The sequence below is a fragment of the Andrographis paniculata genome, unplaced genomic scaffold, assembly GCF_009805555.1.
Source record: "Andrographis paniculata isolate CXL003 unplaced genomic scaffold, ASM980555v1 Contig98END, whole genome shotgun sequence".
NCBI lineage: Eukaryota > Viridiplantae > Streptophyta > Magnoliopsida > Lamiales > Acanthaceae > Andrographis > Andrographis paniculata.
Genome location: NW_026137637.1, coordinates 945,519 through 966,004, shown reverse-complemented (window position 1 = coordinate 966,004; position 20,486 = coordinate 945,519). Strand labels below are relative to the sequence as shown.

At 32.4% G+C, this 20,486-nt stretch overlaps 3 protein-coding genes across 3 annotated transcripts; all 3 read left to right on the top strand.

Moving 5' to 3' along the window:
* The first annotated feature begins 659 nt into the window (after positions 1 to 659).
* On the top strand, positions 660 to 5,717 carry LOC127243972 (protein RETARDED ROOT GROWTH-LIKE). Its single transcript, XM_051264239.1, has 7 exons — positions 660 to 1,237; positions 1,341 to 1,452; positions 2,754 to 2,913; positions 3,601 to 3,749; positions 3,832 to 3,983; positions 4,651 to 4,765; positions 5,398 to 5,717. Exons 1-7 carry the CDS (start codon positions 828 to 830, stop codon positions 5,536 to 5,538), a joined length of 1,239 nt encoding a protein of 412 aa, XP_051120196.1. The 5' UTR covers positions 660 to 827; the 3' UTR covers positions 5,539 to 5,717.
* A 3,903-nt stretch (positions 5,718 to 9,620) lies between these two features.
* Positions 9,621 to 15,975, top strand: LOC127243967 (uncharacterized). Its single transcript, XM_051264228.1, has 3 exons — positions 9,621 to 9,765; positions 9,916 to 13,839; positions 15,488 to 15,975. The coding sequence occupies exon 2, from the start codon at positions 9,978 to 9,980 to the stop codon at positions 13,824 to 13,826; it is 3,849 nt and encodes a 1,282-aa protein (XP_051120185.1). The 5' UTR covers positions 9,621 to 9,765; positions 9,916 to 9,977; the 3' UTR covers positions 13,827 to 13,839; positions 15,488 to 15,975.
* Positions 15,976 to 19,437: 3,462 nt separating this feature from the next.
* Positions 19,438 to 19,717, top strand: LOC127243750 (hydrophobic protein RCI2A-like). The gene is made up of 2 exons (XM_051263915.1): positions 19,438 to 19,518; positions 19,631 to 19,717. Exons 1-2 carry the CDS (start codon positions 19,438 to 19,440, stop codon positions 19,715 to 19,717), a joined length of 168 nt encoding a protein of 55 aa, XP_051119872.1.
* The last annotated feature ends 769 nt before the right edge of the window (positions 19,718 to 20,486 follow it).

Here is a 20,486-nt window from a genome sequence, read left to right as displayed (position 1 = left end):
CAAATATGTAATAATAATGAAAAAGTAAAGGTAATTTTACAGTGATATGATTATTTATGAAAATGAGACTATTATTTTGAAACTGACAAAAATGATAAACATAACTATTATTGGAACGGATGAAGTATATTGCATTAATATGCGTGTAGATATATTTAATACTAATATTTTTAGAGAATTGTTCAACCTCAAAATATTAAGCGAAAAAAATATCTTAAATTTTTGTTTTTTTTTTTAATATCTACACAATTTATTTAATATATCTAAATATTGTTCCCTCTATTTCAATTATGGTGTCATATTTACCGCAGACAAATAAATTTAGAAGGAATATAATTAGTAAATAATTAAAAATATATTAGTAAAATTAATTACAATATAATATAAATTAGTATAAATTAAAAAATTATATATTATAAAATTTAAAATATAATTAAAATAAAAAAAAAGTGATATAATATGTTAGATGAGAGAGTATTTAAATACAAAATTTAAATTTCCACAAAAAAAAAAAAAAAAACACATATAAACACACACTTAGAAACGTGGGGACCAACTCTAAACTATCGTTTAGGGTAAGGACTAAAAAAAAAAAAAAAAAAAAAAAAAATGAACTACAACAAAAATTTGAACGAGTTTAGGATTTATCTGCAAAATTCCTAACTTGGATACAGTGATCGAGTCAGAGAAGACGCACCGCATATATTTCCTCGGCTCCAAACGCAGGTTTCCGCCGCCGTCCGCCGCCGCCGCCGTCGCCGATTGCATTTAAGCAAAAGTGAGCTGTTAAATGTACACAAAAGCAGCAGAAGCATAGCAGTAAACCAATGAGGCTAATTATTTTCTCTCCCCGCATGGCAAAAGCCATCTTCAGCTCCCCCTTTCGCCCTTCCCCGCGGAATTTCTCCACCGTCTGCCGGAAACCTATCTCCGGCGCCAATTTTTCATTTTCAGTCGTTTTCCACCGCGAGTCTAGTGCGTCTATGTTTATGCCCGCGCGTTCGGTGAGTGCCTTGCGTGCGTTATCTTATATGCAGGGGAGATCCGGCTTGCAGCTGTCGAAATGCTTATCATCGATTTCGTCACCTGCTGCTAGTACTTTGGATTGGAACGACGCCGTTTCAGGCTCGGAGGTTGATAATCGAGTGGCAATGGAGGAGCTGGAGGAGGAGGATGATGAAATTGGCGATGCCCCCAACACTTCAATTCCTGTTAGGGCATTTTTCTTCTCCACGAGGTTTCAGTTGTTGGTTTAGCTTCTACATTTTGTTAATTATTTTTTTGTGCTTTTCTAAGGATGGATTAAATTATTGGCAATGGGTATGGTGATTGTGTTGCAGTGTGGATTTAAGGAGCTTGGTTGAGCAGAATAAACAGAGTTTCATCCCTCCATCATCTAGAATGACGAATTATGTTGTTTTTAGATTTGGTGATTTGAAGCCTGACCCGAATGTGAGTTTTCTTTTATAGTGAAGTTCTTGCTGCATGCGGTTAATGGAGTATTTGGTTTATGAATTTATATGGGTTTCTCTTAATTGCACAATGCAGCCTTATGATTTTGTACTATGAAATTGATGTGCATAAAAGTAAGTTTTGAACTTACAGCATGAGTAGTCTGTTGTCAATGGTTGTTTACTTGTTGAAGCAGTAAGTTTTAGTGATAGAAGTGAAATTGTATGTTTATTTAAGTGTTATCACATCAAAATAATAGAACCTCATTGTTATATTAAAAGTTTAGTGAAGAATCAGATCAAAGTTTCAAATAAGACTGATGCTTGTTTCATTGTTGATCTAGACTTTATTCACAGAAAAGAACATTGTGTTGTTCTTATTCACAAAAAGCTATAGTGTTGTTCTTTGCTATTACTTGCAGAGAGTGATACCTATTATAGTATTTTTCTTTTGCCTGCCATAGCTCTTCTCAGAGAAGAGCATTTAACAGATACATGAGGAGGGAGATTCAATCGAAAGAAGAAAGCAAGATCTTCAATTATGTGAATTTTTAAAATTTTAAAATTTGAATTAATTTTAATTCAGGTCACAAAATATTGACAGTGTTTTTAGTTTGTACTTATATATGCGAGAAGTTACTTGGTTGGGTTTACATTTTTTTTCCTGAGCTTCTGTGAACTCTTGACCTGTACTATTATCATTATGCTTAGTCTTTACTCTTTAGAATACTCCATTATGAGGATCAATGTTCATTTCTGTAGTTTTATCTTCATAAATAAGGCATGTGGTTCTAGAATCAAAAATTTAGGTTGAGGTTTGCTTAAACAAATCTTGAAATTTACTTTTTGGAGAAATTCAAAGAGCTTGTATTATGTACAATTTGTTGTGCCTTTTGCTGTAAGTGATGCAATCACTAAATGCTGTCTTAACTACACTGCAGCAGGGACTACTGCCACTGAAATGTTTACTTTATAGAAACTGGACTGCTTTTTTTGATTGGGAATTTTGTTCAATTCTAAGTTTATCTGTCAATGATTATTGAGTGCTGGAAGCTGATCTATATGAGTAAGCGGTTTCTTTGATCTGACAGCGATATAATATATGCTTATCTGATCGAAAAATTTATAAATCCCCTTTATTAATATGCAGCTTATATACTCTGTGCCATTTTTTATTTCATTTTCCTTAATAACCTTGTTTCAGTAGCTAGGTTCATGTAATGTTACACAATTTTAGTTCCAACATATGCCTCTTAATTTTTATTTTTATCACATGATTATTTGTGCATGTGGTTTTCTCAGGGTTCAGGTTCTAGTTTAGGTGGGAATGATTGCTGTTACATGGTAGTTTTCCAATATGGCTCCATTGTTCTATTCAATGTTCGTGACCATGAAGTTGATGGATATCTAAAAGTTGTCGAAAGGCATGCCTCAGGATTGCTTCCAGAGATGAGAAAGGATGGTAAGTCATATCCGAGCCCAGGTTTAAATTTGTAAGCCAATCAGGTTCTCTCTTGTGTTTGATGTATTATAATATGTAATGTGAAGGAATCTGGATTGTAAATCTTGAATTGTGTGGTAAACATGACTGATCACTATGAAATTGTGAACCTGCAATACTGTTAAGATGCCCCATGCAACTGCTATCAAGTTATCCTTGGGAAAATAATGCACAAGAAAATTCAGTAAAACTTGGTTTGCTCATCTGGGAAAGAAGAACATCATTACAGGAGTGGTGCTAATTTATGTCAAATCTGTTAAGTGTTATCGAGGCAGCATATGGAAAACAATGACAAAATATATTGTATAACTGAAAATATCTCTTTGTTAATTTTGCTCGTTTATATGTTGACTGAGGGACCTTGGCAAAGATGCAAAGATAGCTTAGGAACACATATCCTTATTTATTAATGTTTTCCTAACCCTTTTGTTTTCGAAATTTTAGGTGTATTATTACCATTTATTTGTCCAATTATTTAACAAATATAGATACAAGGCACATTAGATTTCTTTTATCTTCTAGTTTCCACTTGGGTATGTGCTATATAGTCTTATCAATATAATCATACACGTCGCCGTGTGATGCTGCCATTTTTATTTTTTTCACTCGTTTCCTCTATTGCGGCTCTAACTTGTGTTGGGAAATCAGAATATGAGGTGAGAGAGAAACCAACTTTAAACACATGGATGGAAGGTGGGCTTGATTACATTATGCTGCAATACCTAAACATTGATGGAATTCGTACAATTGGTAGTGTTCTTGGTCAAAGTATTGCTCTTGACTATTATGTCCGTCAGGTGTGGATTCCGGTTTACTTTTCTATTTAGCAGTGTTCCTTGATTTTGAGATTGACTTTTGATCTATTCCTGTTCATTTTAGGTTGATGGAATGGTTGCAGAATTCACAGACATCAACCGAGGGATGGAGAAAACTGGGACCTTTACTATGGAACGAAAAAAGCTCTTCCAGCTGGTTGGGAAGGCAAATTCAAATCTTGCTGATGTGATTCTTAAGCTTGGACTTTTCGAAAGGTAGATCTTTCAGCTTATTTTGTTTGAAAAATTGAGATATATACTGATTTATGTCTGTACAGTATTGAGTCACATAAAATTGCTGTGTTGGTCACACCAATATATTCTAAATAATTTTGCTTTGAATTTAAGTTTGCTGCTTTGAGGGGGTTATACATAAGTATACGAGAATTGCGGTTGTGTTCCTTTAAGGCTTGGGAATAGTTAATATTTGAATTTGAAATAGTATTTGGTGTGACGTTTTAACGGAAAATTCTGTGTTATATATTAAATGAAAAGAGATGTTTTGATTTGATGGTTTTGAGGGTCAAAATTTTGATGAATAGTGCCAGGCCAAAACCAGACCTTATATATAAGCTATGAATAAAAAATTTGAAATAATTTCAAGAATTTGAAGTCACACCAACCTTCCAAGATCCATTCTTGTTTTCAAACCATTCAATTTCCAGATTGAGAAACATATTTATCTTGATTCTGTGCTGGGTTTCAGTTTGTATTGCCATGCAACTCCTTATGCTTCCATTCTTTTGCAGCATGCACCTCAAATGTTTGCTAGTTAAATCAGCATTATGCCTTACATTCTATCCGTGTGTGCGATTTACTTTCGTATGTTTCTACTTGTTTGTTTATTCTCTTATACTGAGACGACGCCTTCTACCTAATCTAGATCGGATATTGCCTGGAAGGATGCTAAATATGCACAGATTTGGGAGTATCTGAGGGATGAATTCGAATTAACTCAGAGATTCGCCAGCCTTGATTTCAAGTTGAAGTTTGTCGAGGTATTTCTTCTTGTCTATTCTTTCACAGATAACTATAGATTTTGTCCTTTTGGAGCTTGGTTTCAGTTTTTAACTATGCAACCATTGCGATTTTCTATAAAAAATATACTCCCTCTATCTAAAAGTATACACAACTTTATTTTGAATTATCCAATTACAAAATAATTTTCTTTGTTAATAACTATGATTCCACCCTTTTTGTACAAAATACTCAGAATTTACCATCAGATTATTACTTTTACACAAAAAAGTAAGAGTAAATTTGTTTTTACACTACTTTTAACTACCCATTACAATTAAAGCACTGCGTCCTCTATCCAGCTAAAAAATATTTGTTTATTTTTGACACGGAGTTTAAGAAATAATATTACCTCCGTCCACTCACAAAGTATACATATATTTTTTTGGTTGTCCAATTACAAAGTAATCATTTTGTGAGTGGATGGAGATAGTAGTATTTCTTAAGTTCCGCACCAAAAATAAATGTATATATCTTTAGAATGAACGGATGGAGTATTATTTTTTTCTCACAAAACATTACATTTGAATCTCCAAAAAGACTACACCGTTAATGTTTCCCTTTTGTGGCATGGTGCACTTGGTTAAACATTTTCACCCTTCGATGAATGCAGCACAATATTCGGTTTCTTCAAGAAATTATGCAGAACCGGAAATCAGATTTCCTCGAGTGGCTGATTATCATCTTGATAGGTGCCGAAATCCTCATTTCTGTCTACGATATTGCTCATAAGTCATCGATTACGTCCCTGTAGAACACACGGCTCGATCATCTCAACAATGTGAATATCCTCCTGATCATTATCTGGTAAAAAAGTTTGATGTTCTTTATATGCAAGATTAATCATAGTTTTCTTCATAAATTGTTAAAAACTTTCAACATGACAGTTGTTTTAGGATATTAAAGATTTGAATTTAGAAATTGATTTATATACATGACACGGCTTGGGATTGGGATGGGGAGATTATTTTGGGAGGTTATGAACAAGATATGGAGTACTTTTTATTTTTGATGACGTGGGAATGCACCGGGTAAACTCCGGCCGACCTAATACCCTGCAAACTAGGTTCGACAGACAAGTCATACTAGGCGAACCATGTGTGGCAGGTGACTTGAGGCGAACCCATGACCTCACGGCCACATGTCTAACGTCTACACCACCAGGTCATCTCTTACGAGACAAATTTCGAGTATTTTTGCTTTATGTTTGCGTGTGTTATTTTTCTAGTGGTCATATATAATGTTTTGGGAAAATATGTTAGAAAAATTTTAGTTAAAAGAATACACCCTATTTTTGGGAAAATATGTTATAAAAATTTTAGTTAAAAGAATACATCTTAATAATTTAATATAAAATATTATTTTTTATATTAACTGATATAATTCTACATATTCAATATAAAAAAACACATACAAATAAATTTTAGAAGAACTATTGTTTTGTTGTGATTTAAGTTTTAAATTACTACTTCCTCCGTCTCAGCTTGTTTCATTTAGCTTGGGCATAAAATTTTAGGTATAATATAATTATTAAGTAATTAAAAAGTGTATTAGTAAAAATAATTATAATTTAATAAAAATGATTATAAATTAAGATCAACATCACTAAATAGTTTAATGAAAATTAAAAAATATAAATTTTAAATTTTAAAATATGATTAAAGTATATAATTTGAAATGACAAATTCTGCCGGACGGACATAAATAAAAAGATGAGACAAATTATACATGACAGAAGGAGTAGTATTCACTTCGTGCAATTTTCAATAAAAATATTTTATTTTTTATAAAATACTACTTAAATAAAAATTTAAATCAACATCATATTTCAAATCAATTTTAAATTACAGTCAAACAAATCGATGTAATCTTATTTAAACATCACATATATGTTATACCAAATACTATTTCAATTAAAGAATTTTCACTTCCCAAACCTTAATCTCAAGTATAAATTAAAAAGGACTATATTGAGAAAGCGGTGTGCTAACAGACAATATACGATGTTATTACAAATATCACATTATTTATATTAATATAATATAAATATACATCATATCAACTAACAACATATATAACAATTGATTTTAATACATATGATATATTTTTATACAACTTATGCACATTTGAATATGTTTTTATTTTATTTAGTCTATGCTATGTGAAATAAGAGCATGAACAATCTGTACTTTTTATAGGTGCCGATTTCTCCAAATAAATGAAACAAATTTAAAAAGTGTTGTCTTTGTATTTTATTTATATTTGTATTACACAACATTTTATTGGAAAAAAATGCATCTATTTGCTTGGGGAGTACAAAAATTGTTTAGCAATAAATTTTTAAAACAAATCCAATCAAATCAAAATTTGTAATTTAAAAAAAAAATTATAAAAAAATTACTCCCATTCCCCAATAAATTATTTATAATTTTTATTTTTTTTCAGAAATATAATTATATATTTTAATCATATTTTAAGTTTCATAAATTATAATTTTTTAAATTTTAATTAAATTATTTAGTTATTTTTTAATGTTAACTTATAATTATTTTTATTATATAATATTTTTTTTACTAATATATTTTTAAATTATTTATTAATTATTTTTTACCTAAATTATTGTAAGAACGAAGTGAATAATATGCTATTTTTTCGTTTTTAAAATTATCAATGAATAATCGTTAGAAAAGTTCAAAATGATACTCATGCAGAAGTTTGTTAAAAAAAACTGCAAATATGCACATGGTATATTTTTATAAAATATAAAATTTAAATATTAACAATAATAGTTTTACATATATTATTTACTTTTGATCTGTACTGTACTTTTGATCGATGTTAATCAGAAAAATAAAAAATGTGCTAATACTTTTATTTCACATAACATATATTATTTAATATTTTTTTTTATTTGTACCGTACTTTTGATCGATGTTAGGTACAATAGTGCTTTTCAAATAGCAGTTACGATCACCCCATTTGAAGCAGTTTATGGGCTGTAGCCACCGGATTTACGCCCTACCTCCCAGGGGAATGTAAGGCAGTGGCTGTGGCTGAACTTCTATTTGGTCAATATGCAATGCTTCGGTTGTTACAATTCAACCTAGAATGGGTGCAGATGCGGATGCAAAGGTGCGACAATACGAACCGTTGAGAGGTAGAATTTGATGTTGGGGATGCGGTATTCTTGAAGGTTCGACCATAAAGGCAAATATCGATTTAGACCACATGCCACCACAAGTTATTTATGGCATTTTCCGAGTAGAGAAGCGTATTGGTGCTACAGCCTATCGCTTGCGACTTCTGGAATCCAGCCGAATTGACCCTGTTTTTCATGTCTCACAACTAAACAGAGTAGTCAGGGATTTTCCGGTAGAATCCGATCTGCCCTATGGCTTATATATTTCTGACATCCTTTTATTTAAACCGGAGTGAGTGTTGGGGAAGCGAGTACAACACCAGAAAAGAGTGAGATGTAACCCAAATTTTGGTCAAGTAGCAAGGGCTTTCTGAGGATAATGCCATCTGAATGGATATTGAGGATTTGCATGACCAATTTCCAAAATTTCATCTTGAGGAGAAGACTTTTTCGGAGGGAAATAGAGTTGATATGGAATAACCGCAAGTGCAAGCACCATAAAACAATGGCTTCGGTACCTTTGCGTGTCTATACATGACACGGAAAAGGGCATTTTGGTCTAATCGCTCTATTACCATACATATTATTATATTAGCATTGCAAATTAGTCATTTATCTTATTTATAATCAAATTTATAAGTTGATATAAATAAATGGAATTAAGGTTAGAAAAGTTTATCCAGAAAAAATTACTGTAAACGGCTACTGTTGGGCGAATATATCAATCTTATTTCTTCTAAGTAATAAAATTAGTTCTTATTCCTATTAAATTGTGTTGTTGTTTCTATCAAATTGTGCTGATTTATTTTTATAAAGTACATATTTTAAATATTAAAATACTTTTTATTTCACATAACATATATCATTTACTTTTGATTTGTACTCTACTTTTAGATCGATGTTAGTTAGAAAATCTAAACGATGTTGATTTATTTTTATACAATATATATTTTAAATATCAATATCAATAAAAATACTTTTCTTTCACATAACATATATTATTTACTTTTGATTTGTACTGTACTTTTGATCTGAATTAGAAAAATCAATACTCTGCTGATTTATTTTTATAAAATATCTTTAAATATTAATAGTAATACTTTTATTTTATATATTATTTCTTTATGATTTATACTCTACTTTTGATATGTACTGTACTTTTGATATATATATCAGTTAGAAAATCTAAATGGTGCTGATTTATTTTTATAAAATACATATTTTAAATATTAATAGTAATACTTTTATTTCACACGACGTGTATCAGTTATTTTTTAATTTTTATCTGTACTCTACTTTTGATCGATTTAATTAAAAAAATCAAAACAGAAATATATAATTTATTTTTGATATGTACTCTACTTTTGATCGATTTAATTAGAAAAATTAAAACTGAACATATATCATTTATTTTTTTTATCCGTACTCTATTTTTAATCGATTTAATTAGAAAAATCAAAATTGAAAATATATATCATTTATTTTTGATCTGTACTTTACTTTTGATCGTTTTAATTAGAAAAATCCAAATGGTGCTGATTTGGCCGAACCTTCGTAAAATAAAATCACCTAAATTCCTTACATTAAAGTCACGGACCAATATTGAGGTCTTAGATGACGGTCGAATCGGCAATCGCCACACTGCGGATTTCGGTGACGGCTCCGTTACGTTAGCAAATCCTCCAAACTCACCAGTAAAGGACAGGCCCTCGTTAATTTTCTGCTTAAATTTTCTTTTATGGTACTTCGAATCTCAGCTCACACACTGCCCCTCCTCACTCTTTTCCCTCTGAGAAAACCCTCAAAAAATCTCAGCTTTCTCAATCTTCCAAGGACCGCCAGGTAATCTTGCTGCAATCTCACGATTCAATTGCACGTTAATCGAATCTTACTTGAAGCAAAACACATTATTGGTTTGCGAATTTCCTGAATTTATCTTTTTTCCTTCGGTTCTGGTATTAGGATTTATGTTTATGTTGCTTTTATTTTTAGGAATTTTGTAAGGTTGGAGCTTGTTTGGGCGATTAGTTTGGATTGATCCAGATTTATTAGTTATGGAAGATGAGCAAGGTGATTTGGGTGGGGTTTCAGCTTCGTCTTTGGGTCATAATTCACCCAGTGGAAGAAATCAGGTTGAGGGGTCTTATGAAGAGGGGGAAGATGGTGGGGAGATAATGGTGGAAGTTGTGGGTTCAGATGTGTTGGTTGATGGCGTTAGTGGGAACAAAGAGAGTGAATTAGGGTTAGGGTTAGGAGGAATTAGGGATTTGGAGAGTGGTAATGTTTGGGAGAACAGAGATGAACCTGATGGGACTCAAAATTTTTTGGAATCTATGGATGTGTCTACCAAAGAGGATGAGTATAAGATGGTGGAGAGTACTGAGTTGAAGCTCTCGGTGTTGGGAGACGAGAGAAGTGTCGAAGCTGTAAAAGAAGTAGATGCTAATTTATCTGAATTTGCTTGTTCTGAAGCTGTTTTGGGTTGTGGGTTGCCGGCAGGAGGGGTAGATATTTCTGGTGATGTGGTTGGGAGTCAGTTGCCGGCTGTGGATACTGATGTAGGTATGGAGACGGTTCCTGCCGTGGTTAGTGAAGATGGGGGGGAATTAGATGAAGGGGTTAAAGATCGTGGTGATGTTGTGAAGCTTGTAGTGTCGAATTGTCCTGTGGAAGCCATTGATGATGAGGAAATTGGTGTTGTAGAGAAAAGAGAGGTATTGAGCTCCACAGATCGTGATTTTTTGGGTGTGGATTTGGTGGGTTGTTCGGCAGCAGATGGAGGTGAGGTTATGGCTTCTAAGGTTTCTCTCGACTGTAGCCGAGAGGAAACTAAAGATGTTCAGGTTGAGGGTATCAATATTGTGGTTGGAGGTGTTGGTTCGGATAATAATAATGTCGGGGAAGAACTTGTCGCTGAAGATAGTAAATTTGTGACAGCTGATGAATTGGTAACAGATGACGGTGCTTGTGGAGACGCGGCGAAGCTTAGTGATCAGCAAGAAAATTCTGCTGCAGAAATTAAATCAATTGTTGATTCAGATGCCGTAGTTGCTGATGTTGTGGATGAGAGCCAAGGTTACGTACACAAATTTCATCGTAAGAAACTTGAGTCTGCTAATGAGATCAATGATGTTTCACATACTAATTCTGAATCTGTGGTGGAGAAATCTGTCGTTTTTGAGAAAGTGGAAGCTGTTGTTGCAGAATCTGGCGCAGATAATGTGGCGTCAGATGTTAGTGTAAGAGATTCTAGTAGTATGGGCGACGAGAAATGCATCATGACTGAAGAAGATTTAAAGTCTGATATAATCCATCAAAGCCACGATCACGAGCACGAACCAACACAACTCACCGATGGATTTGATACTGCCGAAGCAAACAAGGACGACAGCCCAAGTGTTGTAAATGGAGTCGAGACAGTGGAAAATCAACCGCATATGATAAGTTCAAGTTGTTCAGGAGATGATAAAATTGCAAAAAACCATACGGTCGATGCTGCATCAGAAGGCGAGGCAATGGACTGCCAAAACGAAGCAACCGTCCACGTTGATTCTAAAATGTCGAAACAGTCTTTAGATAGCCATGTAGGTGATGAAATTCCGACGCTCGACCCATCTACAGAAAATGTGGAACTTTCTTCATGCGTGAATGTTGAGATGGGTGATAGAACAGCGACTGAGAGTTATCCTACTGTAAATTCTCAAGCTGACTCTGCGGATATTGCAGAATTTGGTTCGTGTCAAAGTATGGAGCTACAGATTTCTACAGAAGTAGTTGAAACACCAACTGACGAGGCGCAAAAGCACGAGAATATAAATTTAGCGACAAATGAAACCAGTCAAATGAGCATGCTACCGGACATAGCCGAAAAGGCGGAGTTGCCTATGTCTGAAAGCGTCGACAATCCCACATGTGAATTAGTGACTTCTATCGAAAAAGGTAGTGATTCAATGGAAATAGATGATAGCTGTGTCAGGCCGGATGGATTATGTTTTGTGGAGGATCAAAATCCCGATGCCCAACTCATGGATTTTGAGCCGGACAGAGCATATCATGGTGGAATGACGGAATTAGAATCGGAAGGGGCTGTTCCTGAAAATGAAGACATGATTTTTTTCAATGAAGATGAATTGGTGAAGCCCGATAACTTTTCGAAAATGAACATATCTTCGTATCTGTTGCCAGAAGACGAGGGTTATTTTTCACCGTTGGATTTAGTTTGGGGTAAAGTTCGTAGCCATCCATGGTGGCCCGGGCAAATATTTGATCCAGCGGATGCTTCAGAGAAGGCTGTAAAGCATTACAAGAAAGATGCTTATTTGATAGCATATTTTGGAGATCAAACGTTTGCGTGGAACGACGCGTCTGAATTAAAGCCTTTCAGGTCGCATTTTTCTGAGATCGAGAAGGAAAATAATTCCGAAGAATTTCAAAATGCTGTGAGCTGTGCTTTGGGAGAGGTTTCAAGACGGGTAGAGCTGAGTTTATCATGTTCGTGTATGGCGAAGGATGCCTATGGGGAAATCGGAAGCCAAGTTGTTGAAAATGCCGGGATACGGGAAGAATCAAGCCGAAAATATGGATTGGATAGGTGCAGCCAAGCGACTTATTTTTCGCCTCATAGCCTGCTCGATTATATTCAAGAATTGGCACGCCATGCACCTTCCGGGGCCGATCGATTGGATCTGGCGATTGCTCAAGCTCAGCTATCTGCATTTTGTCGAATGAAAGGGTACCGTCTCCCGACTGGATTTCCTACTACCGGAGAACTGCTGGAAAATGTTGAGGATAGCGAGCAAATCGACGCAATGGATGATTCCCTAAAATGCAAAAATATTCTAGAAAACGATTCTGAGTCGAGGAAGGAGAAAAGCATGGCAGAATTAATGGGGGAAGGGGAATTCTTCCCGGACGCTGAAGACGATCCTTTATCTTCCGGGAGAAAACAGAAAGCACTCGATTCTCTAGACGATGGGTCAGATAAGAGGATGAGTTCCTCTGCTGCAAAATATCCGGCAGCAAATCAACCTCTAAAGCCTTCGTTTAAAATTGGCGAATGCATTCGAAGAGTGGCCAACCAGTTAAAAGGAAACAACGATGAAACAGCTCCCGACGGTTCTCCGATGGTATACGAGCATTCTGAAAGACGAAGTATTCTTTTTTCTGCAGAGTCATATTCTTCGGATGAGATCCTTTTGCAGCTTCAGCTGTTGGCGTTGGATCCGAAGAAAGGAGAAAACATTCTAAATACCGTTCATAATTTCTTCATGGGGTTCAGAAGTTCGATTGCTTTAAACAGACGAGGTAGGAAGAAGAAGGCAGATTCGACAGTCGGTGGATCCGGCGAAGAATTCGAATTCGATGATGTGAATGACTCGTACTGGACAGATCGGATCGTCCACAACTATCCTGAGGAGCAGGTTGTTAACAACAGCTCCGAGAATCGAGAAGGAACACATCAAGTATTATCATTCGGAGAAGAAAGAATGGTTAAACCAGGGCGTAAATCTCGGAAGAGATATTCTACCATGAGCTTCCCGACAGGAGAGTCTGAAATCGAAGAGAGTGCTAAACGGAAGAAGCAGGAGTCGTCGCCTGCCGAGCTTATATTAAACTTTGCAGAGAGGAACTGTTTGCCGACTGAAATCAAACTTAATAAAATGTTTAGGCGATTCGGGCCACTGATGGAATCCGAGACCGAAGTTGATCATGACTCTGGCCGTGCCAGAGTGATCTTTAAGCGCGGGTCTGATGCTGAAGTTGCTCGCAACAGTTCTGAGAAGTTCAACATATTCGGACCAGTTCTTGTTAATTACCAGATCGGCTACTCACCTCTGATTTCGGTAAAGATTTCACCTGTTACATTACCCCAGATGGAGGAAGATGTGACGCTATTGATATAGCTCCAAAGTACTGGTAATTTATCTACTTGTTACTACTGATGTTCTACTTGATGCACTACCCGTATTTCACTTTTTACGTTTCGTAACTCTGATGATTATTTTTATATGTTCATAATAGGGTTAAAAATTCACATAGTATATTGTATATAGCATAGTTGTCAATACCGCGCTAATAGCGGTGTAGCGGAGCTGACAGGTTGCCGCTACACCACTTCGCGAAGTGGCTTTTAGCTGTGCGGAGCATCTTTTTAATTAAATAATTTATTATAATTTTTATTGTAAGTAGGTTTATATAATTAAATTTTATAATATGATATTATATTCATGATTTGGTAAATATAGATTTATACTACTTCCTCCATCTCGAAGGGAAGTATCTGTTTGCTTTTTGCATGTGAATTTTTTAATTTTAGTATTATATATGTATGTAGTACAAATGAAAATAAAGTGACATTCATATTCCTGTTAGTGAATTAGTCGTATGATATTGATTAAATAAAACTAATGACATTTGTGTTAAATATTGTAAGTTTGTAATATTATTTTTAATGTTAGATAGGTAGTACATACTACAATTATTGAAAATGGAAACGGATATTGTCTTGGGACAAATCAAAATGGAAAGGCGGATACTTTTTTATGGGACTGAGTAGTGAGGATGATTAAAATGAAGAAAAAAATAAATAAACTTAATCTACTTTGATTATCTATCTATCAAAGGAGTTGTGATCTAATTATTTTGCGTATATAGTTACTTACGAACTATGATTATATATTATTTTTGTAATATTATTGGTTTGAATGATAATTATGAAATTAAACTATAGATTTTTCTTATGCATTTTTATGGTAAAGTTGTAAATATAATAATTTTTATATGTGCACTCTTAAAATTTTAATAGCGGTTATCCTACTTTCCAGTAACCCGCTAATCTATAGCATTTTATAGGTTGACCGCTATGTATCAATCCGAAACTGACTACTATGGTATAGAGTAAAACTTATTATTAGTAGAAAAGAATAAAAAAGCTTACTTTTGGTGGGTAGAATTTGGAGTCCATTTAGGGTGTGTTTGTTTGGGGTTTTGGATTTTGAGTTGGAATTTGAATAGTAAAATTTTGAATTAGAATAGTTGTATGATGTAATATAAATAGATGTTGATGTGTTGTTTTAAATGTAAAATTGATTTTTAGCATAATATAAGAAATGAAAAATAAGTATTTAATTTGATGTTTTTTGAAATTTTTTTTTAATGAATAGTAGAAATTTGGAGAAACTGTTCAAATGAACACACCCTTAGTTCGGAGGTATCTCTTATCATTGGCTTTGATAATTGTTTGGTAGGACGCCTGCGGTAACGGCAGAGATGAGATTTGAGACTATGATCGATGCTTAATATCATTTGGTCGTAATCTTGGTTTACTGTTTGTTAAGTTGTTCGTTTTGGCCACTTTATTCGTCTAACTTTTAGCTTCTACCCTACATTGACTCGATATTTATTTGTATTAAACAGTCTAGCAATCAAGAACTGTTAAATAGCAAATGCTCTGAATCAAGATTACATTTTAGGAATCAGATTATCTTCAGACATCTTTTCTTGACTATTTTTTGGCAGTTTGTTGTAAATTGATGAAAAATAATGGCTTTATTTGTTTCGAAAGGTGTTCTTCTAAACTATCGTGGCTCCATGGTGAAGTCGGAAGATATTACAAAATGGAATTGATGAAGCAGTTTCAAAATGGCATTCCGAGTCGCCTGCTTGAATGAGTTAAGCCAAACATGTTTTTCATTTTCCTGGTGGTCAACTTGTTAATTTACCTGTGGTAATTAAAGCGCGATGCTACGAACCTTGTTGTAGTCTGTGGAAGAAACTCTAGAAGGGAATGTGTATGATGTTCCATCATTCGCCTCTTTATGTTTTCGCCAGTGATGTTTCTTGTTGTGTTTCTAATTCTTGCACATACCGTAAAAATTCTTCGGGTTTTAGTCTCTCGGCCTTAGGCTGTTTGTTGTATTGATGATCATCGGCGTGAATTTGAGTTAGTTTGTCATAGCTGATGCTGATTATGGCGAGGGAAAAATAGACGGTGTTTGAGGTTTAAGTTCAAGAATTGAAGGAGTTTTATTAGTTCATTTTGTTCTTTTCGTATTTTCTATTTTTAATCGTATGTTTTGTATATCGTTAGCATGTGTCCGATTGTCTGGTGTGTTAACATGTGATATATCTTGAAATTGGTAGTTACATGTGTGAAATATTATTATGTACTTCCTCCGTCTGCCCTTAAAGTCACATTTACTTTTGCCGTCATTGTACTTTTGGCGTTAAAGTCATATTTACTTTTGCCGTCATTGTACTTTTGCCGTTAAAGTCACATTTACTTTTGCCGTCATTTTAGCAGTGTTCTACTCCCTCTGTCCCATTAGAAATGATACATTTGGGTAGGGATACGGTTTTTAAGATGATGATGTTTACTTAGTTAATAAAAATATGTATTTAAATATTTTTAAAATTATATCTTATTAAAATACATGCAATATGATATAATATAGTATTTATTTATTTATAATTAATATAAATTAATTTTATAACAGATATGGAGTTTTAAATATATATAAAAATATTTGTTTATTGATGAGAGAGATAAAAATAAAGAGGTTTTGAGTATGATCTTATATATTATAAAGTTAATAGTTGATTTATATTTGTTAAGAGTATATTAGATTAGTAAAATTTACCTATATTATTTGTTATGGAACAGATTAAAATGAAAATGATATCATTTGTTACGAGACAGAGAGAATATATATTGTATTTGTATTATATTAATATAAATAATGCGGTCTGAATAATCAATCACATGAATGTGTGTAGCATATGTTTTCAATTGAGAAGGAAAAGAAAAGTAAATTGTTATGTGTGGTTTTGGTGTTTTTTTTTTATTTTTTATTTTTTATTTTTTATATGATGACGTGGAACCCGCAACCGTTACTCGAAATAGTTTTGGTGTTTTTGGATGTGATATTGATGTGGATGCATTGTGTTAAATAAGATGGGTATTAGATGTTGTGTTTCGAATTATTGTCAAATTGTTATTGTGATATTTTAGATATAAATACTTTAAATTTAGCACATTTTGGACCGATACGGAGATTAAGTAAAACAAATATTTTATTGAAAAAAGTGATAAAAAGTTAATGGTTAATCGGGAATATTTATAGAAATTTCGTTATAAATTAAAGTAAATGAAATAGAGAATTAAATAAAATTAATGATATTTGTTTTAAATAAGTGTTAAATCGATGGTAATGTAATAATCAAATATTGAATTGTTCTAAAATAAGCCGATGGAGTAAAAAGAAAAATGAAAATAAATTTGAGGACAGAGGGGGTATTATGTATATATTCTCCATTCTCACTTCAATTTATACAATGTCATTTTTGTCGGATTTATGTCGTGGGTCATCTAGTGGTGTGAAGTGAATTTGTGATATTTAAAATTATACTTCCTCTGCCCCAATACAATAGTCTTGTTTATTATTTTTGTCTGTCCCAAAACAATAGTCTCATTTTCATAAATAACTATATCACTATAAAATTATTCTTACTTTTTTATTATTATTACACAATTGTGAAGACTTTTTATACTAATATACTCGTAAGAGCGAAAAAGTTATTTATCTTTACTTTTTTATTAACTATCAATATAATATTAATATTTTTTAAATCTTGTGTTCAAGATAATAAGACTATATTTTGGACGGATGGAGTATTGGATATGATTTTTTTTGGACAATTTTTTAGATGTTACAATAATTATTATTAAAATGGTAGCTTTGATTTTAAAAGTGCCCCTCAAAATTGTATTTAGCTCAAAAGTTGCTTTTGTTTTTTTTTTTGTTAAAAGCCAAGCAAACAGATCCTCTATCTAAGTGGGATTTGTACTTGCAAATCATAAATTTGTTAACAATTATATACATACATCAATAAAATATTATTTGTTGTCGTACATCAAATTTATTATTATTATTTTCGGTCTATTTGTTATATTTAATTTATTTCAGTATTTGGAAAAAATAATATTTAACTCACTTCTTAATTAATATTTCATTCGTACCATATCTATATATTTATTTGCTTTTTGCACAGAGTTTTAAAAATATTAGTATTATATTGAGATAAAGTAGAAATAAAAGTTAAAATACTAAATTAACCCTATTAGTATTGTATGATATAAAAGTAAGTAATGACAATTGTGTAATATATTATAAATTGGAAAGGTATTTATAATGTTAAGTAGATAGTACAATTACTAAAAAGAAAAGAAAAAAGAATTGAATACTTTGTTATGGGACAAACCAAAATGAAAAAATAAATAGATTGTTAAGGGACGGAGGAAGTATTTATTTATGAATTTTATTATATTTTCTCTTTATTTTTATTTTTTTTTATTATTAGCTCATTTTTAATAAAAATTTTATCTCAATTTGTTCTTAATCCCAATTTTCAAGTTGCCATTCAAATTGTCCAATGGTTAGACCTATCATAGTAATTTTAGCTTGGTTCAAGACCAAGCCTAAGATAATAACCTAGGGCTTGCTCCAATTTTAGGTCAAAATATGAATTTTAATGAATATAATATCATATTACTTGATACGAATGTAAAAATAGTTATGATATATTTATAAATAATTAATTGTAATATTAAAGCTTATAAATTTAGTATATATTTTTTATAAATAAAGAGTACAATTTTCAATTTTTTATTTTTTATTTTATACACAGACACAATTAGAGACACACACAAATTTGATAGACGAAAGAAATATTCATATTTATATATTTTAATTTTGTAAAAGTTAATTGGCCCATCCAATTCTCCCAGGTACAATTCTGGATTTGGGCTTCCAAATATTTTTTTCCCCGATTGGATACAATAGTTAATTTTTATTTGAGTCCACGCTAAAGCGGGCCTAGATGGTCCAATCGACATACTAAATAAAAATATAGCTATAATTTCAATATTTGTAATTATTTGGGTCTATATAGTTGGAATTGTAATTGAATATTAAAACAATATATTTGTGTATATATATATATATAGGACTGGTCATGGGTCCGGGCGAGAGGAGCGTCCGTCCAAGGTCCATGGTAAACAGGGGGCTCTATTATATATTTATGTTATATATGTATAATTTATATATATATATATTATTTGATATATGTAAATGTAAAGATTATAGTTTGATGATATAGAGATCAATTTTTAATATTTAGGTTTAAGTTCAAATTCTATATGTTTCATATATTTTGTTTATATACTATTTTTCATTTTAAAATATTAGAAAATTATTTTATTTAATTATTTATTATAAATAAAAATATATTTCGGAGCCCATATATATTTTTTTTGCTCCGAACACTTCGAAAGTGAGGACCGGCCCTGTGTATGTATATATATATATATATAAAAGTTAGAATTAACGTATGCATGCAGCCATGCATCTTCCTATTTCCACTCTTTATTATTTCTTTCATTCTCTCTCCTCTCTTCATTCTCTCTCTCTCTCTACATGCAAATCTTCTCTTAGAAAAATAAGAAAATAATTAAAAATGGGTTCAGACACGTTCATACAAGTGATTCTGGCGATAATCTTGCCTCCCCTTGGCGTCTTCTTCAAGTTTGGATGTGGTGTATGTTATTGTAATAATTATTATATATATATATATATATTGAGAAAAAAATATGAGATTATATTTGATGTGATTGAATCATTTCTTATATTTAAAATTTTATTGTATGCAGGTTGAATTTTGGATCTGTCTTGCCCTGACATTCTTGGGGTACCTACCTGGGATAGTCTATGCAATCTATGTCTTGGTGATGCAATGATTGATTTATATATATATATGTATGTATGTATGTATGTATGTATGTATATTTGTGTTGATTAATCTGTAGAATGATCATACGTTCTGTAGTTTCGAAATATATATATATATATATGCATGTATTTGTATATGTGTATCTTGGTTTTTGGGGTGTTTAATTGTGTAAAGAACTTTTTGTTTTTTGTGAGATTTTGTTTGGATGTGGTTTGGTGATTTGATGATCCCATTTTCAAACAATCGAAGAATTTTCGGAAATTTGATTTAGTTTTTATTCGTGTTTAGGAATTTTGCATCGACGAAGAGTAGAGCTGTTAACGATCCGAGCCGAGCCAAATTTTAAGTGTTCGTTAACGTTTGCGAAAAAGGCTCGTGTTCGTTCATTAAGCTTTCGAGTTCGTTCGTAGTGTTCGAGCTCGGCTCGTTAAGAATTTTTGTTGTTTGAGCTTGTGTTCGTGTTTGGCTCGTTTAGGCTCGATTAAGCTCGTTCGAGTTCGTTTGTCTTATTTTTTAAAATTTATATATATATTATAAAGAAAATTTAAAATTATTTTATTTATATATTTTAAATTAATATTTTATTTATTTATAAATTATAATTTTATATGTATATATAATATTTATAATAAATATATTATTTAAACGAACGTTCGCGAACAAAGCTCGGACTCGTTCATTAACCAAACGAGCCTGTTTATATTGTTCGGCTCGGCTCGTTAACATTCGCGAACGAGCTTTAATCGAGCCGAATTCACGAACGGCTTGATTTGTTT